Source organism: Camelus dromedarius, chromosome 2 (assembly GCF_036321535.1).
Source record: "Camelus dromedarius isolate mCamDro1 chromosome 2, mCamDro1.pat, whole genome shotgun sequence".
Taxonomy (NCBI): Eukaryota; Metazoa; Chordata; class Mammalia; order Artiodactyla; family Camelidae; genus Camelus; species Camelus dromedarius.
In genome coordinates this window covers 44,658,413-44,685,141 of record NC_087437.1, presented here as the reverse complement: position 1 = coordinate 44,685,141, position 26,729 = coordinate 44,658,413, and the positions used below count along the sequence as shown (strand labels likewise).

The 26,729-nt window shown below is 33.3% G+C and overlaps 1 protein-coding gene across 9 annotated transcripts in view; it reads right to left on the bottom strand.

Moving 5' to 3' along the window:
- NAALADL2 (N-acetylated alpha-linked acidic dipeptidase like 2) overlaps window positions 1-26,729 on the bottom strand; it is a 1,176,025-nt gene that overhangs the window by 296,716 nt on the left and 852,580 nt on the right. For all 9 annotated transcript variants that reach the window (XM_031451310.2, XM_031451333.2, XM_031451340.2 and 6 more), the window contains 3 exons: window positions 21,090-21,182; window positions 17,675-17,880; window positions 13,802-13,921 (listed from right to left, as the gene is read on the bottom strand). In XM_031451310.2, coding sequence (XP_031307170.1) covers window positions 13,802-13,921; window positions 17,675-17,880; window positions 21,090-21,182 — 419 coding nt within the window. The remainder of the gene's footprint in view (window positions 1-13,801; window positions 13,922-17,674; window positions 17,881-21,089; window positions 21,183-26,729) is intronic.

Genomic DNA, 26,729 nt, shown 5'->3' with positions numbered 1-26,729 from the left:
CTATGACCCCCTTCAACCAGAAAACTGGACACTGCAAATGTATTTGTCTATGTCTTAGGAACTACTCTACGATGTGCACTGTATATACACCAACAGTGCAACCCTCTCCTCGTACAATCAGGCAGAGACAATATAAAGTAAATAGTAAGAGAGATACTACCAAGCTTGACTATCACATTTGCAAATAAGTCTTAAAAACAGAATGTTAGAACACAATGCTGTGAAAGAGTGTTTACAAGAAAAGGCACTCCAGTATACTGCTGTGATATTATAAACTAATATTTTTTGACCCAGAAACTTCATATTTTGGAAGTTATTCCATGAATCTGTAAAATACTGCAGACTGCCTACTGCATTACTAGAGACTGAAAAGCTCCTGATAATTTTACAGCTTGCTGAGACCTAGCTGTTGCCATGCACATGCACCTGCGTGGAGTTAGTAAGGGGAACGAAAGGCAGCACCTGCTGCTTCTGCCATGATAGGAATAGTCACAGAGGTGTGTGCTGGCACTGCATCCCTGGCAGAGGAGGTGTGATCCTGGGGCGCAGCATTTCCTGTGCCATATGGCTGAGGCAATGCGGTCCTAAAGCTAGTAACTTTTAGCTCCCTGCGTCTTAGGAGAAATACTGGACACTAGAGTGAGCAGTTTGGGCAGTGGCTTCTTGATTCCCAAGCTCTCTGCTCATGCAGAGGAAGCAATGCCCTTGGAAGGTCCCTATTATCACACTGTTCTGGGAGTCATCCCTGGAGGACCTAGAGGTGGCTCTTGAAGCCCTGCAAAGACTTTGTAACAACAAATTCCACATCAAAACCTATTTCTGCTTAAAAAGAATAGCTTCTGTTACTGTAACTGTCTAATGATTGATAAAGCAACTAGCTGGAAAAGGGGAAGAGGTTGGTAAAACTATGTGTATAACAGCATGGTTAAGAATTTAAAAAAAAACTTAAAGATTATAAAAATGTTCAAAAAAAAGGAACTGGTTAACAAATGGTAATATAGCTACGTAATGAAGTAACATACATTCATTAATTAAATTTAATTTGAAAATTCAAACCTATAGAAAAGTTGTTAAGTACATTATGATGAATTCCCCTACACTTAACTTTCATCTATATTCACTCATGTTCCAATGATATTACTATATATATTTGAAATGTAAGCTATTTATAATATATTGAGAGAAAAATGCAGACAGTTTCCTTTTGGTATTAATTTAGCTACATGCATTACACAAAGAAAAAATATTCTCAGTGGCTTTCTTGGGATAGCAAAATTATAGATGATTAATTATGGCTTTATTTTTGCCATGTAGAGTTGATAATTTTTCCACAAATAATACAATAAACTCATAAAAGGAGCTACATTAGATCTTGGAATCCTCTGTAATGTACATAGTTCTTTTTATCAAATTCAATTTCTAGGATAAAGTGAAAATGCCAACCACCCTCGTGCATCTTTCCCAAGCAAGAGCACATCACTTCCTTTGAGACTGTGCAGTAACTTATTAATTTCTTAACCTATAATGATATACTGAATATTACTGAAATTTGCTTAATATTTTGGATGATACTCTATATACAGCTAGAAAAATGTCCTTTTATTTCAAAGCTGACTGAACTTCATGTAAAACATAATTTGTAAATTAATACCCTTCATTCAATTTGAGATTTTCTAACTAAATAATTCTGGATTACTTGAGAAAAAAAGAGTGCTGTGGACAAGGGTACCAGTTTTGAAGCTGTGATTCTAAAAATAGCTTATCTTTATAATCTTCTCTAGATTCAGGTCTATTTTAATTTTATATCTAGGCTACTGCCACCTTTAATTCTTTTTGTAGTTACTACTGACTGCCACAGATAAATGACTTGGAGCTGCTTCAGGAAGAGATGGTTATCACAGGAGAATAGCTAGTTACCCACCATGTTTATGTAGTTACACAGCCGCAGAAAATAGCTGTCAACATCAACACTGGACTTAAAATTGTCATGGTCTCTTATATTCCCCAACTGTTATTATATGTGGCTTATAGACTTAGAGCCAGAATTTGTAAAGGCACGACAGAGGTAAGTTAACAACAAACATGAAAGCTACAACCTAGAGAACAGTAGAGCCTAGGAAACCAACTGCAGATTCTCTGATACATTATGAAGCTAAACAAACAAACAAACACAAAAATAATTAAAGTATGAATTCACAAGTGAATTACTACATAAACAAAAGCTTACTGGAACAACCACCCAAAGAAATACTTGATCCTCCTTCACAACATCTGCAGTGTTTGAGACCTTAAGGTAATTTATCCTATTTAAGAATTCTTCCTTGGGCTGTAACTGAAATGATTTTTCTACTCCTTGGAGACATACAGAAAATTACGATCATGGCCCTCAAGAGGACTATTGTTTCAGGGTTAAAACAGCTTAATTTCTTCTACTGTTCAATTTTTTTTTTTATCACTCTAGTCTTAAAATTATAACTTTGCAACTAAAAAATATAGTTACCAGTAGTAACTGTGGAGAGATTAGTGTCAAATTATAAGATACTTAAGGCTATACATTTGCAGGTGAAATTCCAGATCAAAGGGAAAGAATAATCAGTGCCTTCAAGTCTTATCAGCACTGTATATAGAGGTGCGTTTCTGAAAAATTGTATGCAAATGGTAGATCTTGCCATTTGAAGATATCCGCTTTCAAAGTGAAGAGATTGAACACTTATTTAAGTTTCTGTAAAAATTCCAACTTTTAGGTGCATATAGGGTTTGCTTAAAGCAGCATCTGTGGACACTTTACAAGACGCTTGTAGAAAAAAAGTTCCAGAATAAAACAAGTTTGGGAAAAGCTGTAGATACCTTTTATAACACACACAGGAAAATACCAGTGTAAGCAAAGTTGATTCACATAACACATGCATATTTAACCATTTATTTAACATTATTATTATATCAACTTCCTTTTGTTTCAGAGAGCCAATTTTTTTTAGTCAAAACATTTGTTACATTACCAAGAGCGTATTTAGATTTTTAATTTTAGATTTTTTCTTGCAAATTTTTAAATTATACAAATTTAAAATGCACAAATTGATGATGTGATGTGTATACACACACACACACAAACACACTCATTGTAGAATGATTACCAAGATCAAGATAATTAACACATCCATCATCTTACATAGTTAATATAGGTAACTTTGGTGTGTGTGTGGCAAGAACGTTTAAGAACTACCCTCAAAAACTTTTAAGTATGCAACATTATATTGTTAACTAGGATCTAACTGTATATTAGATCCTCAGAACTTATTCTTCTTTTAACTGAAAATGTATGCTTATATCACTCCATTTCCCACTCCCCCTAGACCTTGACAACCATGATTTTATTGTTTTTATGAAATTTTGAAAAGATTTCTCACATAAATGATATCAAAAATATTTTTCTTACTCTTTCTGGCTTTTAATTCCCTCCAGATGGATCCATGTTGTTTCAAATGGCAGAATTTCTTTTTAATGGCTGGATCATATTCCATTAAATATCTATGTATATATGTATATATAACATTTTTTTCATCCATTTATCTGTTGGTGGACACTGAAGTTATTTCCATATGTTGTTTATTGTGAACAATGCTTATGAATCTGGGTGTGTGGATACCTCTTGGAGATACTGATTTCATTTATTGGATATAAACCCAGGAATGGGATAGGAATGGGATCACTAGATCATATGGTAGTTCAGATTTTAATTTTTTGAGGAACTGCCTTACTGTTTTCCATAATGGCTACACAATTTTACATTCTAACAACAGTGTTTAAGTTTCCCATTCCTCCACCCCCTCAACAATGTTTGCTGTCTTGTCTTTTTTATAATAGCCATCCTAACAAGTGTGAGGAGATCTCTCATTGTGGTTTCCATTTGCATTTCCCTGATGATTAGTGATGCTGAGCCCCTTTTCATGTATCTATTGGCCATTCGTATGGTTTCTTTGGAAAAAAATGTCTATCCAGGTCCCCTGCCCATGTTTAATTGGATTATTCATTCTTTTGCTCTTGAGTTTTATGGATTTTTTTAAAATATATTTTGGGTCTTTGTTCCTTATCAGGGATGTGGTTTACAAATAATTTCTTTCATTTCTCTAGATTGCTTTCCAATGGACATTGTTTCCTTTGTTCTGCAGAGGCTCTTTAATGTGATTTCACTTGCTCTTTTTTTTCTTTTCTTTTTTTTTTTTTTTTTTTTGCCTATGCTTTTGATGGCTTATCCAAGAAATTACTGCCAAGATCAGTGTCAAGGATCTTTTTACCTATGTTTTCTTCTAGGGGTTTTATAGTGTCAGGTCTTACATTTAGCTCATTGATCCATTTAAAATTGATTTTTATGAGTGGTATAAGATAGGAGTCCAGCTCTACTTTTTTGCATTTGCATATCCAATTTTCTTAATGGTGTTTACTGAAGATACTTTTATTTCCCCATTTTACATTTTTGGCACCCTTGTCAAAAATTAAACATATATATTCATATATGCATGGGCTTATGAATGGATTCTATTCTGTTCTACTGGTCTACAGACCTGTATTTATGCCAGTATCATGAGGTTTTGATCACTATACCTGTACAAGATAGCTTGCAGTCAGGCAGTGTGATGCCTCTAGGCTTGTTCTTCTTTCTTAGGATGACTGGCTATTCGGGGTAGTTTCTGATCCATACAAATGTAGGATATTTTTCTCTTTCTGTGAAAAATGCTACGTGAATTTTGATAGACATTGTGCTAAGTCTGTTGATCATTCTGAGTAGCATGGACATTTTGAATTCTTCCAGTCCAAGAACACAGAATATCTTTCCACTTAGCTGTGTTTTCTTCCACCTTTTTCACTGAGATCTTACAGTTTTCAGCATGCAAGTCTTTCATCTCTGGTTAAATTTATTTCTAAGTATTTTATTGATGTTACTATGAATTTTTAAAATTTCTCTTTCAGATAATTTATTGTTAGCATATACAAACAAATTACTTTGTTAAAGAACTAAGTGAAACAGTCAAATCCAAAGTGGTAACAATATTTTGTTGATAACATACAAAATTGCTTGATTAAGAAACCACTTAAAAAAGAGAAACAACAAGCTGGGGTATGAAAACAACCTAAGGATCCACCAGTGGATGAATGGATAAAGAAGTGGTGTGTGTGTGGGGGTGTGTGTGTGGGTGTGTGTGTGTGGGTGTGTATATGCAATGGAATACTACTCAGCCATTAAATTAATATAATCCTGCTGTTTCTAACAACATGGATGAAACAAGTTCTTATACTAAGTGAAATAAGACAGAGAAACACAAATACCATATGACTTCACTCATAGGTTGAATCTAAAAGAACAAAAGAAATGAACAAACGAAATAAAATAAAAACCTAAAGATACGGAGATTAGATTAGTGGTTACCAGAGGGGAAGGAGGTTGGTGGCTAGGAGAAATGAGTAAAGGGGTAAACTGCATGGTGATGGATGGTAATTAGAACTGCCGTGGTGATCACTCTGTGGTGCACACAGATGTTGAGTTATAATGCTGCACATGTGTGTGAAACTGACATAATGGAGAGAAAGAGAAACAACAAACAAACCAGAAAAGCCTTAACTTACACAATTTATCAAAGGTAAGCACATGCCAATAGATAAGAAAAAATTGTTCCATTACTTATGCTTAATGAGGTGGTTCCTTTTTTTTAAAAAAGCATAAACGTTGTCTGTTTACATTAATTTCATTACTCATAAAACCCTCATAAAATGCCATGTGTCATACTAGCAAAGCATTACTATTGTGGTTGCTAAATACATGATTAACTGGTGACAGAAGTGGAAGGTTTTTAATGAAAACATATCAAATATCAGATGGGAAAAGTAACAATTCATACGAGTAAGTTTTATTTTTTTAAATGGTAAAGTGTATTGTACTGTACTGATGACGCTGTGTAGGTGGAACAATTTTATCTGACTTGCCAACAATGATGATTTGCTAATACCTCTCCTGAGTAAATGAGGTCCATTCTTTTGAGTCCTGTAGAGGTCTGATGCCCAACAAAAGTCACAGACAAAAAGTCAGCTAAAACCATTTTAAGAATGTGACATTAATGGTGACTGCATGAATGTGTTCAATCTAAATTTGTTACTATCGCAAATTGTTTGCACTGCTCTTTGGCTATACTGCCCACATATTTAACCCAACTGCTTTCTGAAATTCAGGGTTTTAGCCAGGATCTCACTAAGACTCCCTTGCTATCTAGATTTAAATAAAAAGGGATTTGCAAATTGTCAGCATATACTGAACAGAAAACCTTGTAAAACAGTAATAAACTGGAGGGATTGCTTGGTTTTAACACAAAGTAAAGCCTTGTAAACCTAGGAGACAGATAAACCTGCCAATAGAATCACAATTTTTAATGTGAAACTTTACTGAAGTGGTAAATTAGTCTAAGAAAGGGCTTTAAATCAGTTTATTAGTCTTTATGGTCACTTAAGTTGACTACTTGTAGTAGGAGTAGTAGAAAGGAAGATAAATTAAGTAGAATCCCCTGAAAAGAGTTGGAATTCATAGTGAACAAGAGTGCAAACAGTCTCTCCTTAAAAAACAAAAGATGAAAACAAATAAACAGAAACTATGCCATATATCAGAAAAGACAAGTCAGTATAAGAATATCAGTCAATTGTACTTTTATATTTTAAAGCAAGCATAACAGAAATTAAGCTTTGTTTCAGTAATCTGCATTAAAATGATCAACAATGGAGAGAGAAAAAAAGAAAAGGCAGCTGTTTTAATTCTACTGCTATATCTTCTGTGCTCTAATACTCTCTGCATTTGGGTCAGTAATATGGACCAAATTATGTCCTCCCCAAATTCAGAGGCAGAAACCTAACCACCAATGTGACTGTATTTGGAGGGAAAACCTTTAAGAAGGTAATTCAGGTTAAATGAGATCATAATTTTGAATCCAATAGGACTACGTTTTATAAAAAGAGAGACACCAGAATGGGTGTGCACAGAGGACAAGGCCACGTGGACACAGTGAGAAGGTGGCGGTCGGCCACCTTAGCTTGGATCCCCAGCCCCCAGAACTGTGAGAAAATAAACTTCTGTTCTTTAAGGCCCCCAGCCTGTGGGATTTTTGTTATGGCTGCTCTAGCAAACTAGGGCTTTGTTTTTTTCTTTTTAATTCTAGAGTGTCTGCATATAGTCAAGATAAACATCGTTCATTAATAATTAGGTTATTTGAAAGTCAGGCTTCAAGAACTGAACCAATCTGCTTCTGGGGCTAAAGTATCTCCCATGTTCTGTTTTTACAACCTACAGAATAGAGGCATGGTCAGGCAGAACACAAACCAGGACCACAGCAGTCAGTAATGACTGCACAAGTGCCATGGCAACTTAGCTGTGACAGTCCAGTGCCCTGCAACACAAGAGGAAATGACTAGAAGTACAACTTTGTTCTTAATTTGAGCAAGGAAACAGAAACGGACACCACTTTGTATGATTTGAAAAGAAGCACTGGTAGTTACGTAAAAGAGGAGTTTGGGTACATGATCAAAGTATTCACATTTAAAGACAGATGGTTAAATTTCTTCAAGAGTCTAAGTACAGTCAAACGTTTTGCCACTGTTATTTAATGCACGATTATGAATTAAACCAATCACATTACCTCCTTCCTTTAAATTCTGGTATACAAATATCATATTCATCCCTATATTTTATCTAGTTATTCATGTCTTAGGTTCATGGTAAAATCATAAACTCCTGAGCAAAGGAGCATTTCATCTGCTTATCATGTGCCCTATACACCTAAAGCAATGTCAAACAAGATGGGTTTTTTTTTTTTTTTTAATAAATACTTAATCACATACTAGAACTCTGCAACAGACTGGGAATATTCACAACAAAGTCATACTGTAGTCTCTTTCTGGGCTCAATGCAATAATGAATGTAATGTAATTGAAATATATGTACTATATTTTGGGTGAGCAGTTCTGGGTATATAAAAAAAACAAAATATTTTTAAAAACACCCTATAAAACAAATATATCTTTGTCACTTTTTCAGACTTAAAAAAAAAACTGTCTATCCTGTGGACAGTTTTACAATATTGATGTAATTGTGTGGTTTTGATCAGGTTTGCCAGCTTCTGGCAGATGCTTCAAAAGCAACATTTAAGCAGAAGATAGCTAGATTGACTACTTTCATATGTACGAATGCTTCAGGCTTTCCCAAAATAACCGCTTAGAAATTTCATCACTCTTTACTTGAGAGTTACAGAGCTCTGACTAATATATGGATGATCAAATTCTATTTTTCTAAAGGCAAAATCAATACCTTCTGTGATCTATGAAAGATGATTTCAAAAAATAAAGGTGAAACAGCAAGATATAGAGAGAAATGTGTGTGTTTGTGTTGCATTCTAATGTTTAAAACTATTATTTGAAAAGAAATCTTACTTTATCTTTAATTTTACAATCTATTTTTCATGAAGGCAATTGTGTTTCATTAATAAGGCAATGACCTTGTATCCTTTACTATGTATTTAAGAGGTCAATGGAAATTGAGTTGAGGAAAGAGCTCTCTTCCAAGCAGCTATCTTACAAAGGATTTTTAATTTCCTCCTCATTCAGGGGATCTGGGTATTCCACTCCACTCATCTCTACGGAACATCCTATAGTCCCCAGAGAATGAAACACACACACACACACACACACACACACACACACACACACACACACACACACACACATATAATAAGCACTCAATGGTTGTGAAAAAGAGAATGGATTATAAAGGTTTATAATATTCCTTAAACATCAACACTAGATTAAATTAAATTTACCATGTTCTGTGTTATAAGATACTGGAACAATAAATGCTATTTAGAAGAGTTCCATAAGAAAGATTAATAAAAATTAATAAAGTGATGAATAGGAGAGTGGAAAGTCAAGCCAGAGGCTAGTAGAAGAATTCACAATACACAATCAACAGAAGAATTATATCAAGAATATATAAAGAACTCTTACAAATGGATATGAAAAAGAGTATGTGAAAAGGTGTTCAACATTAATCATCAAGAGAAATTAAAATTAAAACCCAAAAATATACCACCGTACATCAATGAGAATGATAATGCAAAATGTTGGTGATCACATGGAGCAACTGGGACATTCATACATACTTCTGGTGGTAGTGAAACTGGTATAAGTACTTTGGAAAAACTCTTGGGCAGCATCTACTGAAGTTAAACATGTGCCTACCTTGTGACCTAGCAATTCCACTGCTAGATAAATATCAAAGACAAATGAGTGTACACATTCTACCAAAACAAAAGAATAATCCTAACAACTAACTCATTATAGCTGAAAAGTGGAAAGAATTATCCAAATCCAAATGACCATGAACCACAAAGTAAAAACTAGGAGATTCATATCTGAATCTCTTACATTACCATGTAGATGAGAGTTTTTTTAAATTGAAGTATGGTTATTTACAACGTTGTGTTAGTTTCTGCTGTACAGCATAGTGATTTAGTTATACATATATATTTATTTTTTATATTCTTTTTTATTATAGGTTATTACAAGCTATTCAATATAGTCCCCTGTGCTATAACAATAGTACCTTGCTGTTTATCTGCTTTATATATAGTAGTTTGTATCTGATAATCCCAAACTCCTAATTTATCACCCCTCCTTTCCCCTTTGGTAACCATAAGTTTGTTTTCTATGTCTGCCAGTCTGTTATTGTTTTGTAAATAAGTTCATTTGTGTCATTTTTTTCGACTGCACATTTAAATGACATCATATAATAATTTGTCTTTCTCTGTCTGATTTACTTTATTTAGTATGATACTCTCTAGGTCCATCCGTGTTGCTGCAAATGGCATTGTTTCATTTTTTATGGCTGAGTAGTATTCCAATTGTACATATATACCACAATTTCTTTATCCAATCATTTGCTGATGGACATTTAGGTTCCTACCATGTCTTGGATGTTGTAAATAGTGCTGCTTTGAACACTGAGGTGCATATCTCTTTTCAAATTAGAGTTTTCTCTGGATATATGCCCAGGAGTGGGATGGCTGAATCACATGGTAACTCTTTTTTAATTTTTTAAGGAATAGATGATATTTTTTAAACTAAAAAGTTGATTTGTGAATATTTTACTAGATTTTGTCAAAAATACTTTGTTTTATACACTTGACATATTTTTGATACCTGTAATGTACATTTTAGCATGACTATTATAACACTTAAAAATTATTTCCCTGTATTTTTCAGAGTAAAATAAAATATGAAGTAAAATATCAATATGAAATTAATATTTTTACAAAGGAGTTAATTTATAATTTAAAATATATATAATTTTATAATTTAAAATGTGGAGTTTTAAAGAAATGTTAATATTAATTTTATAGTTTTTTGAATTGAGTTTTTTAATTCTAAAAATTATAAGCTAATTAAAAATTTTTTTGTTGAAGTTAGTTTACAATGTCTCTTTCTAGTGTACAGCATAATGTTTCAGTTATACATATACATATATATTCCTTTTCATATTCTTTTTTATTTTATAAGCTAATTTTAAGTGAATTAATTATTTTTACTTTTGTAAAAATATTTGTAGCACAAAGGAAATAGAAAAGTATGTTCAAAATAGTAATAAAAGTACTAGCTAAAAACGTCAATATAAAAGCCTTGGTTATTGCCCCTTATTACCACTCAATGGGTAAGTCATTGGTAGATTATTGGTACTTTCCAAAGAAAAAATATTAGTTATCAGTGTTGTAACTTACAAAAATTAAGGATTTTTGAGGCTATTTTTTCAAGTTATAATAAAAATTTCCAAATAAACCCAAAAGAAGAGAGTGCAGTACAATGAATGCTCAAGTTCCTATTACCCGTAAATAGCTTTTCACTGTTCTTCAGACAATTTTTTTAAAGTCAATCTTTCATGAATTCCAAGAAAAACCTATAATCACTGGCAGTGGATTTAGTTTAATTAAACATTTCTGAATCTTCAAAAGTTTTCACCTTTCCCCACTTAGGATGATTTAGTTCAAACTTGGGGACCAATCTCAGGGAAGTGACTTATTTTCTTAAAGTCAACAGTTTAATTTGTCTTCATTTCAAAACCAAAGTTAGAGCATCGAACCAGAGGGAGAGCTCCAAAGGTATTGCACTCATCCTGGTCATGACTGACTGTTCCCTTAGTGGTCTACAGGATGCTGTAGAACTATTGATGCACGTAACAACATGCGTAAATCGTAAAAGTCTTTATGCTAAGTAAAAAAACCCACACACTAAGGGCCACATACCGTATGATTCCATTTTTATGATATTCTGAAAGACAAAACTATAAGGGCAAAAGTCAGATCAGTGTTTGCGAGGAACTAGAGATGAAGGGAGGAGACGGAATGCAGGGGGTATTACAGGACTTTTGGGTGGGTGATGAAACACTGTATAGTTTGATTGTGATGGTATTTAACTGAATGCATACATTTGTCAAAATTCATAAAGCTGTACATGTAAGAAGGGAGAATTTTATTTTATATAAACTATAACTCAATTTATCGAATAAGTGTAATTTAAATAAAAAGAACACTATAGCAAAGTATCTGATGGATCAAGTACAGTGAGACGACCATCTTCCTTAAGTGGGATAGCATATTATTAATGAAGTTTGAACTGGTGTTTGCCTAAGGGCAACCTTTTCACATTTTTGGTTTTTTTCAAGCTTGTGATCCATTAAAATAGTCTATACGCATCCAGTTTAAAAAAAATGTGGTACTGTATAGTAATTCCTTAAAGATTCCACCTGACATTTAAGTCCACTACATGAACTTAGCAAGATCTTCTAGAATCCACACATTGCTATACAAGAGTACTTAATATTTCATACAGACTTTTGTCATCCACAATTTAGTCAGCATGCATTCTTTATAGAAAATATTGTTTCATGTAGAATTATATTTAATTTGTTTTTGTTTGATTATTTTGGGGGGGTTTGCATACGATTATATGGGACACGTCATTTAAACATGGTAACAATCTAAATGAAATGATGAAATATAAAGACCTTAAGATTGAGAAAAATATTTTTGTGTTTGTAAGAGAAGTCACTTATGTTCTGATGTTATAATTGAATTCTTTCTTTGAAAGAAACATTTTATTCTCTCCTTTAAAAGCCACAAGTGCTGAATTATTTTAATCAAATCATACAAGTTATTGTGGGAGTTTTTCCTATCCCCCAAAATAAGGAGGTACATCTGCCATAATTGAGAAACCATGCTGTACTCTCAGATGGTTAGGTTGAGATAGAAAAATATTTTACAGTCCTCTGTTATGAGATGTACTGAGATATTTTAAATAGCTTTATACTTAGGGACATTTCTTTAGATGTGCTATTTCTATAGGTAGACACTGCTGTAGATTTGATACTCCTTCATAGTTAATTTCTATTTACCTCTGAATTTCAATGATTACATATCTTCCTAGATTCTCAAATAGAAAAATTATAGCAAAGGAGAAAGAGAAGATGTAATTTTTAAACTACCTCTCCCTAATTTCTGGATATTTGAGCTCATATTTTCTTCATTCTGATCACCTACTTATACAGGAATATCTTAACTTCCCAAGGGAGACAGCGCACCTGATTTTTCTCTTCTGAGTTTTTTCCAGGCATGTAGGAAAGTCAGAGAATTCAAAGCAGTACAAAGAGCAGCAGGAACTCACGTACAGATCAGGATATAACTTAGGGCACACACACTGGGGTTTCGCTGATCTTAGATGTACAGGTTTAACCATTTCATCTTTTATAACGTCTTCTTTATTATACTACATACGGAAATGTCAATGAAAACTATTAAACAAGAAAACACTTCATGAAAGTCATAAAATGTTAGTTTGCATTACATTTCAATCAAGAATTATGGCTAATCCAAAGCACTGTCCATTAACTCTCTCTTTTTCTAGTTCAATGTCTGCTATACTGGAAACTGTGGGCATCGAAAAGGTCATTTTTTAACATACGCCAAAAGGGGTTGGGAGGAAACCACCCTCCAGTAGTGGCATGACTGCTTTCATTCTGAGAAGTAACACATACGGTTTTACTGAAAGTCATACAAAGAATGCAGAAGTAAAAGCATGAACTCTACGAATAAACAGGAAGGATATTCTGAAAAATTCTTTGGAAAAGGCGAGAAGTGACTCAATTTAAAGAAATAAATAACCCTAGTGAGACATTATCACAAACTGCATGATGTTTTTTCAAGTTACTTTGTAAGAAAATGCATTCTTTCCTTTTCCCATAAATGTTTTTTAAACAGTATTTTTTAAGTATCTTAAATTTAGTTATCACAGCATTCCAGGAATTAGACAAAGACCCTATTACGATGAAACTTAAAACGTAGTTGAAAAGATAGCAAAGGTCCCACCTTTACTCAAATCATGAATGAAGGGGAAGAAATCCAAAAGTAATCAAGTTTACTACAACACACCAAGATCGACAAAATTGGGAATTTGAGAGCTAAATTCAACTTTTTAGAAATAAATTTACATTTTACACACATTCTCTATAAATGGATAATTCATACCTACAACTGTAGCCATAAGAGTTTCAGAACATAGGAAATTGGTTAAAGGGACGCTGATATATAATCAGTAGTAGATCATTCCTTAAAACACTTACAGATGGCTTCATGCATTAACAAAAATTTAAATTTCAAGAAATTCCAGATTATAGAGAAAAAGGCAGTTCTGCATAATCATTTTAGTAAAAAGTGGTTCACCTTACCTCAGCTACCAACTGCTGAAGAGACGGTGAAGTTATAGAGTAGAGACTCGAGTTACCCCTTACAGGACTGTGGAGACTAACATAAGCCACAAGATTTCTCTGCAGAACCTTTTTGAAATCCTGAAATTAAAAAAAAAAAAAAAAATCTATCTTTAGCATATGTAAGAGATTCCACTTTATCAATTATTTGTTGAATAATAAAAACTTCCTATTTAAAATCATTACACTGCATAATACTTCTTTTTCCTTTAAAGCAATCCCATACTATTTAATAGAGTACACGAGAGTCATAAAGGAACTTAAATAAGGGTGGTGAGGAGTTACCTATAACCTAAGACAAAATATTTTAAAGCATGTTCTGGAAAGAAGTAAACTTTTAGAAAATTGTTCTTAAATGGTGAATATAGGATGAGATTCAACTTCAGAATACAGAAGGAAATATTTGCTCTAGCTTCAGCATTTAATTTTATAGTCATTGAACCAGAGAACAGACATGGATAAGTCACTTTGGTGTTTGATAAAACCAGCCCTTTCCTTTGAAGTATTGAGCTACTTTCGTACCAAGAAGCTCTGTATTCTGAGTAAAATAGGGCATAATATAATTGTGGCCCTGCACATATTACCTGAAATAAGCCTGATGCATTTCACCCACATTACTAGCAAAAAATGATTCAGTAGAAGAATTTTTCCACTTCTCTGCTAAACCCTGCTTCCAAAAATTGAAGACCACTGATCCCATTAGTAAGTACTACGAAGAAGTCCCTCTGTTATTTTTCTCCTATTCTTGCACATTTAGTGAGTAATTATCATGGTGGCAATCCTATAGAAATATCCTAAACTGTATTAATTCATGTCTTAGAAACATATCTTTCTTCTTCCAATACTATCAGATGAAAAGACTCCAAGAGCTTGATCACCTAGCAAATCACTAATATTATCTCTATTTTCTGTTGAAAATTCAGCCATGTCTCTGTAAAACAGGTGAAAAGACAATTCATTTAAAAATGAATACTTTAAATAAATAGAAATGATGAACTTCAAAGCTTAATTACTCTGCTTTACACACAATATTCCTATTAAAAATGTCTACTATGACACAAGAACTATAGAAAAACAGCTTCTATTTTCACACACACTACCACAGTGACAAAATCTACATGTCAGTCCCATCTAATTCTCAGGAGACCCTCACAACAAAGGCATTAATACACTCATTTGAGGAATCAAGTCCTGGAGAAGTTAATCCTGCCTAAGACCACGTGCTTTATGGCAGACAGGATTTGAACTCAGATTCCTCTGATTGTAAAATCTACCGTTTCCACAACAGCTTGAAGATGAAGATTCTTCACAGAAGAAATGATACCTTTTAAAGAACCTACTTAGTAAAATCTTTTAATTTTCCCCAAGGACCAAGATCAGTACTGAATCAAATCTCTAACAACTCTACCACTATAAATTCCATTTGACCAGTATCACCTCATCCTCTTAATTAGAACTCTGAGTTTCAAGGGGTTCCTATGCAAAGAAAATTAGAAAGGGCATTATGACATGTCAACATGTGCTTTCCTTATTCATCTTCTAAATATATTAGGGAATATATTTAGAACACACATTGGTTTCAGTCTAAAAGAAAATGTTTAATCTTCAGAAGGAGTAGGTTTGATACAGGGAGACAGAACAGGAAAACTAATCATTTTCTAAATCCCTCCTCAACAAGATTGTTACAGAAAGGCTCCATGAACTGTAATAAAATAATCTGATATAGCAATTTACAGGAGTACATTTTATAAACTAATAATCAAATCCATATACTAGTCAACATTTTCTTTACTCGCATATTTTTGCTCAACTAGTCATGGAAAAAGCCAAGAAGTAACTGAATGTATTATTAGTTTCAAATATGCATAAACACATAAATACTCTACAACAGAGTCCCCTAACCTTTTTGAACAGAAAGAGCTTTATCTAACAAACATTTTTCCCATGGACTCCCACACTACAGTAGTTGTATTTATGGTATCTCTTGATTGAGAAACCATAAATTATCAAAAGGTACAACAGACTCAGTAAATCACAAAATATTTTATTAACTACAAAAATATTTGCTTAATTTGAAAATATAATTGATCACATATATGCAAGGCCACAACTCTGATTCAACTTACAGGTTACAAGGCATGATGCTCAAACAAGTTTAAGGACTATTTGCATTACACTTTCCCATGCATAGGAGTTAGGGTGTTCAGGAATTTAAGTTAGAACTCCTAATGTTACACAAGTCTATCGAGAACACAGCTTAGATTTAAATATACATGCTAATTTAGAGTAAGCATAAACTGATTATGAAAGTTACTAGACAGATACGGAGGTTTATGAGATAGTAAAATAAATGTTTAGAAAGAATCTTTGAGACATTTTCTTAAAATGTGCCTTATTGTTACAAGAAAACTAAAACATGGTTTTCTTTATGATAAAATTTCTGAATTACTAAAATCAGCCCAGATCACAAATATACTCCCCAAATTGTTTTTTAAATTGTTTATATTCTTAAAGTAAGTAGTTTGGAATAGAAGTTTGGGAGATTGGTTGAGCTATTACATTTTCCATCTCACTAAAAATTTATCAATTATAATAGGTTTTTCCAGCAATGGAATTTCTTTATTTGAATTAGTTCTTTTGAGTAATGGAACAAACTTTCATGCCACTATTTGAATGTGGAAAAGCATTTCAATTTGCAATGTGTGAATCTTGATAAACTTTGCAACTGTAATATTTTTCTCATTTTGAAGACTTCTTTCCTTCAAATTAAAAAGACACTTGCTATTTTCTTTTACATACCTTTTGGATTTTTATTGAGAGCCAATAGACATCTTTTTTTTTTTTTTGAGTGATTAAATGAAAAAAGAATTTCCCATTAGATACTTGGTCTTTTTTTTTTCCCTCTGAAGCTGAGGTATTGAACAAACTAGAATATCAAACAGTTTCATCTTCCTAACTAAACTTGTGTTGTTTTCTTCCTACATATCTGCAACAAAATTCTTTTTAAAAAATCATAAAAGTAAATAGTCTAAGAGTTTTATGGTGTTTTTATTGTGGTTAATATGACATCAATCCAAAATTGTCATATTCCATTAAAACACAGTGCATTTGTGAGACCCAGACATATCAGAAGCATTTGAAACTTAATTATTCCAGTTGTATTCTAACTGTGACCCACTGCATGCAAGATTTCACTTGAACAAAGGCTTCCTAAGTTAGGTAGGTAGGCAGGCAGGTAAGGAGACTCAGGTAGAGCTGTAAGTGGGAAAGAAGGAGCAGGGAGGTAGGGGTGTAAGAATAGAGGAAGAAAGGACTGAAGGGAAGGAGAACAGAAGGCAGAAAGGAAAGAAACTACTGTTTTGAGTCCAATCTCTGTACCGGATAGGTGAGATATAAGGCTAAGTTAATCAATATTTAATGTGCAAGATTGTTTCCTAATTCCAGAAAATTGCTAGAAAGTTAAAAAAAAAAAAAAAAGGTAATAGCATGTATCACTTGATCCTTTCTTGTCCAGGCACTATCAAGCCAAGGAGAAACACAATAACCAGGTAAACACCACTGTAGGTATATGGCAGCTCCGGTAGCTACAAGAATAAGGTAGTTGCAGACCATGCACAGTTCACTGTAGTCTAATTCTCTATCATTCTTAGAGGTGATCTCAGCAAATTAGCATACAAGACACCCTGGCTGAGATACACATTCTTGCTCATGGCTTAATCAATTTTACTTTGTCTACTTTCGTCCAGAGAGAGAGAGAGAAAGAGAGTGAGCAAGCACGTGCGAGGGTGAGCGCGCAGCTACGAAAGTGAAGCACGGTGATGCAGGTACATTTACCTCTCCCCACTCATATGAGCCAGTATTTCCAAAAGCTGTTCCTCCCCATGAACAGAAAACAATAGTGCGGTCTGGTCTCCACCCTCTCTTAACTCTTAACATCAAGGCCCGGATAAAAGCTGTGATTATGGCAGTGCTACTGGCCCATTCTTGGCTGTTAAAACTGTATGCGGTGTGATGGTGGCTGCCAACTATGATATAACGGTCTGGAAATAGAAGGAAACAAGAGCCATTAAAACAAAATGTAAACCTTGACAATAAATTTAATGACATTTACATAATCCTGTTGCACAACTGAGCAACAATTATGCAAAATTGTTCTAATAATTAAGACTACTTTAACATTTTTCACCACTGTCTCGATTCACACATCTGTGTATATCAAAGCAGAGGCAGCTGCTGAACTCAATTATGAATCCAAAGCTTAGATCCATATTGCTGTCCTTTGCAACATGCATATTAATTAATGAAGTATACAAATATGCCACAATGAAACCTTTATCTAACATTTTCCCAGAATCATAGTGGGAAGTGCCCTGTAAACAATGTGTATGTGCTCAGTAAATATTAATGAACTATTAATACATTTGAGGGAGCAGTTACTCAGTGGCTGTAAATATTAAAAATGTGGTAGTCACATATGGAGTTTGCAATGAACGAAGTATTTAGGGAATTAGTTTCTGCTTCCAACTTATAGTTGTAACCCCTCTCCTTTTTCCTGAGGGAAAAAAAAAATCATCATCAAAAGTTATCCAACTACTGTAAACATTTCTTTCTCACATACTGTATTTTATATAATCTTACAAAATCTATTAGATACACTATTAGAAAGATCTCCGTGACACATGGATGGGTTCAGTATAATGTACATGACTGACTCTTGTCAATAATAAGGGAGACTAAAAGTCAATCTCCAGAGTTTCCTCTGATTTTGTTGTCAGTGAATGTTGTTGGAACACAGCTAAATTTACTTGACCCAGTAACCCTCTACATCTCTGTAAAAAGATTTCTTCATTAAGTGTTGTTTCATTAGGAGATGTCCCATTGCTTGATAGTGAAGTGTGCAGAGTTTTAAGCCCTCCTGCTTGGGTTTGGATCCAGGCTATTCAACTTACTAGTTGTGGTGTTAGGCAGTTAGATAAGTGGGGGCACTGGGCAGATAAGGTGGAGGAGAGGGAGGATGGTCTGGAAGATGGTAATATGCCAACTTTCAGCATTAGGGGCTTTACTTCCACTATGAGTGCCAGCAAGAAACTGGTTAGAATCCAACAGCCATGAGTGCAGGGTGGCGACAGGACCTCATCAGACATGACCCAGTGCTCATTGTAATAAAATTAGCATTGCACTTTAGTCACCCCCAACCCCGTGGGCTTTACTGTGTGCATCATGGGTAAGGACATGTGCAAAAGGGGACGGGCATGACTAAGCACTCCAGGAGCAAGAGCTGTGAATCAATTAAGAGACTGCCTCTAAGCGAGGGTATGAGTAGGGACCAACAAAGACCACTGCTATCCACTCTTGGACCAGCCTGCCTTCTGCTCTTGAAGGTGCATTTTCACTTTGCTAATAAAATCTTTCGATCTTTCACTACACAACACTTGGTCTCCTGCCTGAATTCTTCTCTTTTGGGCAAGACAAGAACCCTTTTAGGGTAACAGTTGTATGACCTTGGAAAGCTTATTTAAGCTCTCTATGCTTTAACTTCAACCACAAAATGGGAATAAAAATAGTACTTACAACATTCAGTTTTTCTGAGTTTTAAGTGAGTTACTACTTGTAAAGCACTTTGAACAGTGCCTGACACATAACAAGTACTACACATGTGTAGAATAAATCAATCACCCCTTGACTTCATCAAAAAGATACTTTATGGGAAGCATCACCATGTGAAACTATCTTAGTTTTCCACACTGATACTGGAACCAACAATGAATTTCATTTGTCAACAACTTATCAAAATTTAATTAGTGGAATACACAGTGTGCCTGTGATGTTGAACTGATTCACTCATCTCCCAGAAGTGTGAAAGTTCTGTTTGGAACTGTCTGTATTCTAGATAAATCATATCTAAAAACCTTAATACTAATTGATGATTGTTTCTAATTTTCAGAGTCATTAAATAGGAAACTCATGTGAATGAACAGCCAGTATTTTTGAGAAGAACTCAAATAAACGCAATTAAGAAGCTTTATATTATTATACACTGAAGAATACTACTAGTAAATTGATTTTAAAAATTTGTGGTTTTCTACATTGAATTTTAATAAGGAAAGCTATTGTATCCCAAAGCTGGTAAAATTTTGTACAATTTGGTCTTTCAGAAATAACTAGCAAAGGCAGCAATGATGATAAACACTCCCAGTGTTTCAATTAGAGAGCCTCATGATGGAAATTTGTTGAAATGGCTGAAAGGCAACAGTAACAATTTCCAAATTCATTTGTATCTTGTACTTAAAGACACTATGATCACAGGCTGTTCAACACTGCTACGGTGAGGAAATCAGAGAGAACATGCCCATAAATTTTTTAAGAGCTGGCTGGCAGGAAACTTGGCAGGGATGTAAAACTTGATCTCAAAATTTCCTAGGCTAGCACTTATGGAGTCAGTTTGACCAAAGTCATGGAAAAGAATACTTCTCCTCCAAGGAAAACTTGAGTAAATATTCCAACCAAATCAATCGAAGTGGCACAAATGCACTAAAAAACTGTTTCATTCTACTAAGTATAACAAACCACATCAGTGCTATGCCATTCAACCTCACAATGTATTCAGAAGTGTTGTGTTAATCTCTTAGTTACTGTTTGTCAGTTATTTTCACTTTTTTAGCCTATATAATACCGTATGGAGAGTCCATAAGAATACCATAACAAGGTGTACAATTATTTAAAGTGTATCCAGGTGATCTGTTTCATAAGCACCTTCAAAACCTAAAGCTACCCAAACAGGCAGAATTATTGGTAGACCAAGGGTCAGAGATAGGATGCACTAACACTGAAAGATTAGAACTGAAAACCAAAATTTTTTATTTTCTAAAAACACATCACTAAAATTAAAATTTTTTCAACATCTTTTCTTGATAAAAATAAAATCTTCAATGGTGTTACAGCGAATAAAAGAAAAACATTGGTTCTGTAGCTTTGTTTCACAGGTACATGCCAGTTTAACACATTTATCCTGTTTTCTCTGTTTTGCTTTTTCCCCCTACTCTCTTCACTATGATTTATTTTTGAAGAAATATGGTAAGAAAGAGAATAAAGATCTGTTTCTTGGTTTCATATTGACATACCTCAGAGTGGTATAAATTTGTAGTTACATCTAAAGTAGGACATTTATCTATGCTATTAAATTGTTACAGAGCATTTTCTTGCGATGTTTCATATAAAGTATAGATTATAAACACTTGGCTCTACTTACCTGGAGAAGTCAAGCCCTTTAAATATCCAACAACATTAGTAATTGTTTTGAATTCTGTGACTGTCTGAATTTGCATGTTGACAATTCTTTTTTCTGCAAAAAAAAAGTTTTTAAAGATACTTATTTCTCAATATTCTGCTGTTGGGTTTTTTTTTTTCTTAAAACATTCAAAGTTATTTATCTAATATCACTGGACGAAGAATTCCAAACAACTGAATTGTACTAGATAAATGAGGCTATACTTTCTTGACAAGTATGTATTCAAAACTTTCTGTGGACACTTTTTTAGATGCTTGTTACACAGTGATAACTAAGATACAATTGCTGGCCTCACAGAACTGCAGAGCCTTAAACAGGCCATTCTAAACCTCACATTAAGAACTGCAGTGGAGTTCAACATGAAAGCTCACAGAACAAGACCTCATGGAGATGTGGGCAATTCATATGTTAAAAATAGAAAAAAAAAATCAGATAAAACTATTTCCAAAAAACTTTAAGTCCTTTTAGAGCATCAGAAAAATTACATGTGAAGGTAATTTCACCCTTTCTGTATGACTCATTATTGCACCATCACTTTGAGAACTGTAAAGCATTACACAAACTAAAGTTACAGGTATTTTCAAATACTGGAGGTTTCATTTCCACCTGTGTTTGTAAGTCTCTCATTCTCTTCTAAGTTTCTGCTGATCGCCCTGCCTCTTTGACTTCTTCTGTTCATGCTTAATATTCAAAAAATTTGACAACAAACAAGGCAAAGACACCAATCAGAAGGGACGCCAGTCACAGCCCGAAGTGGTCGTTGAAGGTCTTTGGTGATGACATGTGTTAATCCTGTATTTGATGGACCCTGGGAAGTCTGTGGGGGAAGGGTGGTTTTTCCAGGGTAGGTTCAAGGGCAGCCAGGTGGTACTGTTGGGGAGAGGCTGGCAATCAGAAAGCAGCTAATGCTAAGTAGACAGGCTATGCCTTCACATGTACTTCTCACTGCTAGGTGAAAACCGTTATTACAAGTAAGTTGCTTCTTTCCTCGAATGTACCCTACTAACAATTTAAATATAAAATCAGTACATCAGCGTACTATAACAGAGTACATCTGTTAAAATTATAACTAAACCAAGAATAAAGGGGCCCTAAGAGCAGTATGCTGTACACCAAAAGTTGACACATTGTAAACTGACTATACTTCAATAAAAATACATACACTAAAAAAAAGAGGCCCTCAGAGAACGCCTGAGCACTTCTCATAGGTGGAAAGGAAATCTGCTTAGCGCTTGAGTACTGTGGTTCTAATTTAGGTGCTATGCATTTTTGCTTATGTGTTTTCAATTAATATACTTCATTTTTAGAGAGTTTCAGAATATAGAGAAACTGAACAGAAAGTACAGTTCCCAAGTACCCTCTCTCCCTTCAATTAACAACATCTTGCATTAGTGTGATCAACATCTGTTACTATTTATGAGCCAATATTAATACAGTATTATTATCTAAAGGTCATAATTTACATTAGGGTTCACTTTCTTTGTTGTACTCAGACATACACATAGTGGCACTACCATCGCAGTGTCACACAGAATAGTTTCATGGCCCTAAAAATCTCCCGGCCTGTCCCTGTTTATTATTTCCTACATTCTTTCCTCTTGAGCCCCTGGCAACCACTGATCTTTTGTCTCTGCAGTTTTGCCTTCTCCAGAATGCCATGTAGTTAGACTCACTTTTTTTAATGTTTAATTCCCTATTCCACATTTGTTCCAAATAGTCCAGATAAGTGAACTTTAGATAAGAGAGTCATAACCTCATAGTTTTTGTTTTTAATCTTTTCATCTTATTGTTGAGTTAAATATGGCTGAAGAATCTTCTTTGGTGTCCTAAAATTTATTATTAATTTTTTCCCTAAATTCAGCAGTGAGAATACCTTACAGTGTATATAAATATACAACATACTGCTTGAAATGTTACCTTAAGTTAATATAGTGCCTTACAATTTATAACAGCCATTTGCACACAGATATGCCAATTCTCATTGGATCGCACAGATTTTTGAAACCACAGGTGGCACAGGTTCTATTATCTTATTTATTATAATGAATCACATAGGGACAGAACTGTGACTCAAACCAGGTTTTTATATAGATTTCATTTTCATCTGAACAATAAAGTGTCTCTCACTCTAAGCATTTTTTAAATTATGAAATGTTCTTCATATATAAAATAAAAAATACATACAATGATGACCCACATCTAGTTTTAACATGTCATCTTACTATATTTCCTTCATCAGTACCCTTTTCCAATAACCAAATAAATGCAATCTTACAGATTTGATTCTTACTCTGAGGCTAAAGTTAACCATTTCAAGTATTTTGTCATATAGATACATAGATTGATAGCTGGGTGGGTAGGTAGATAATTAGGTAGAGATACTCACAGGTAGACATAGGTATAGGCATAGCCATAAATATATTCTATTCTTTTTTTTTTAATTGAGGTGTAGTCAGTATACAACATTATACAAGTTTTGGTGTACAACATAGTGATTCAACACTTTTAAATATTATATTCCATTTATAGCTATTATAAAATACTGATTATATTCCATGTGTTGTACAAGGTATCCTTGTAGCTTTTTTATTTTAAATATAGAACTGTACCTCTTAACCCCCCTCTATCTCGTCTCTTCCCCCATCCCTCTCCCCACTGGTAACCACTAGTTTATTCTCTATCTGCGAATCTGTTTCTTTTTTGTTATATTCATTAGTTTTATTTTTTAGATTCCATATATAAGTGATATCACACAGTATATATTGATCTCTGACTTATTTTATAGGCTTTGACATTTTGCATAAATTATAATACTTTTTTTCAATCAGCATTATATTTTTCATACTGACTGTACATTGACAGTAAATGGAGATCTAGATCATTCATTTTAACTACTAAACAGCATTTGGTTGTAGGATCAATCCCAGTTTATTTCCCAGTTCTATTACTGAGAATTAGTGAGATTGTTTCCACATTTTCAACATTACAGTGAGATAAAGAACATTTTGAATTTTTGTGCACATGTGTCACACTTCCTTTAAATAGATGACTAGAAGTAGGATTTGTGGGTTATAATATATGTGTACCACCAACTTTATTAGGTATGAGAAATTGCTCCTCGGACTTTTTAAATTTTGAAAATCTCATGGGTATAAGAATCTCATTATTGTTTTAATTTGCATTTCCATGATTACTAATAAAGTTCAGTAAATTTTCATATATATATTCATAATTCAAGTTTCTTACTCATATTCTTTGACCATTTACTTTTGAGTTGTTTATCATTTGGGTTATTTTTGCAGGAGTTCTTTATTCTGAACGTTATCCCCTTATTAATATGTATTACAAATACTTTTCAGTCTGTGGTTTATATTTTCCTGGTATTTATTATGTTTTAAAATATTAATATGAACAAATTCACCAATATTTACTTTGAGGATTTGGGGACACTTCTATGTTTGTTTTATTTAGTTTCTCTTAGGAAACACTTCCTTATTCTCATGTCATGAAAATGTTCTTCAAGTATTTTAAAGATGGATTTTCAAATTTGTGTCTTTAATCCAGTCAGAATATGTTATCAAGTAGGCATTCAATTTTACCTGTCTTATGGCTAGCCAACGGTTCTCACATAATTCTCTTTTTTCCCTCCATGAAGTATTAATAAAGCTGCTGTCATATAACGAGTTCTAATTTATACATGGATTTCTTTTTAACCGTACTACTGCATTTCATTTTAATGAATGCATCTTGTTTTAATTAATATAACTTTATCATAACTGAAATAGTGGGTGCTCTACACCACCATCACCATCATCTCATATAATTATTATTTAAATCGGGGGTATTTCCAGATGATTTTCATATAACTTTTATATTAACCATCATGTATCACGAAGAGACGTTTCAGGATGTCATTAGGATCAATTAGGACTACATTAATGTATCCATTTCAGAAAATTATACTACTTTTATCTATGAATATGGCATGACTCTCATTTTAGTTGATTTTACGTCTAAAACACAAAGTTTTATATTTTTTCATAAAATTTTTGTACAACTATTATTAAGTTTATTTTTTGGTTTTCCTGCTATGTTAGCAAAATATAGAATTTATAATTATTTTATTGTGTGTAAGCATGCTATTTAATTTTATATATTAAGTGTTATAACAAGTTTTCTTGTTAATCTCCAACAGGTTCTAATGGTTAATCTATAGGTTTTTATTTTTGTTAATTTTTATTGTAGATACTTAGCAATAAAAGATGGTTTTATTTATTTCTTTCAAAACTTTAGTTTTTACTTACTGCTCCTAGCATTTTGTGTAGGACTGCTAGCATCCTGCAGAATGGAGGCAGTAAAAGCAGCATTCCTTGGTCCTTGCTTTGTATTCTTCACTTAAAAAAATGTTTCTAAAACTGTTACTATTTTTTTTAAAAAAGATGTTTGCTATAGGTTCCTAGGAAATTTCCTTCTTAAGAAAGATCACTTCTGTTCTTCCTTTGTTAAGAACTTTAAGCATAAACAGATGTTGAATCATCTTTTGAGGTAACTGTAGGACTTTTTACTTTACAATGTTTAAAAAAAGCATCTATACTTGGAATAAGCCTTCTTGGTCATGATACATTTTCTACATTTGGTTATTAATAAATTATTTTTAGGATATTTGCATATATATTTACAAGTGCTTTAATGATGATTTTCTTCTCATTTGTTCTTGTCTGATTTTGATACCAACCTCTCAAATGTTTAGGGATCTTTGTTTCTTTTCCTTGATATTGTAAGAGTTTATGTAGCACAGACATGATCCATTTTTACTAAGGAGAGTTAGGATTCATACATAAAACTATTTGGGCCTGATTTTTTTTGTGTGTATAGGGGAAAATGGGTCCATTTTCATTTAATGCATATTTTCATTTTATGTCACTTAATATTTTTAAACAATTATTATTAACAGTTATAAGTAAATTCATATTTTTACATGTTTATTTCTTCTAAATTTACATTTGCATTTAGTTGTTCATTCTATTCTTATGCTTCAAAAAAATCACTGTCATTTATCTATAATTTTCATCCTTTCTCTTCCTAACATTAAATTACTCATGTCTCTTTTTTCCCTTTATCAGTTTTATTAGAGTTTAACTAATTTACTAGAATTAAAAAAAAAAAAGTTTTACATTATCTCACATACATTTCAGCAATGTTTTCCTAGGGCAGTCTAGCCAAGCAACAGAAATAAAAGCAAAAATAAACAAATGGGACATAATGAAACTTACAAGATATTGCACAGCAAAGGAAACCATAAGCAAAACAAAACGACAACCTATGGAATGGGAGAAAATATTTGCAAAAGATGAAACTGACAAGGGCTTGATTTCCAGAATATATAAACAGCTCATATGATTTTATATGAATAAAAACAACCAACCCAATCCAAAAATGGGCAGAAGACCTAAACAAGTAATTCTCTGATGTAGACATACAAATGATCAACAGGCACAAGAAAAAATGCTCAATATCACTAATTATCAGAGAAATGCAAATCAAAACTACAATGAGGTATCACCTCACACCAGTCAGAATGTCCATCATTCAAAAATCCAC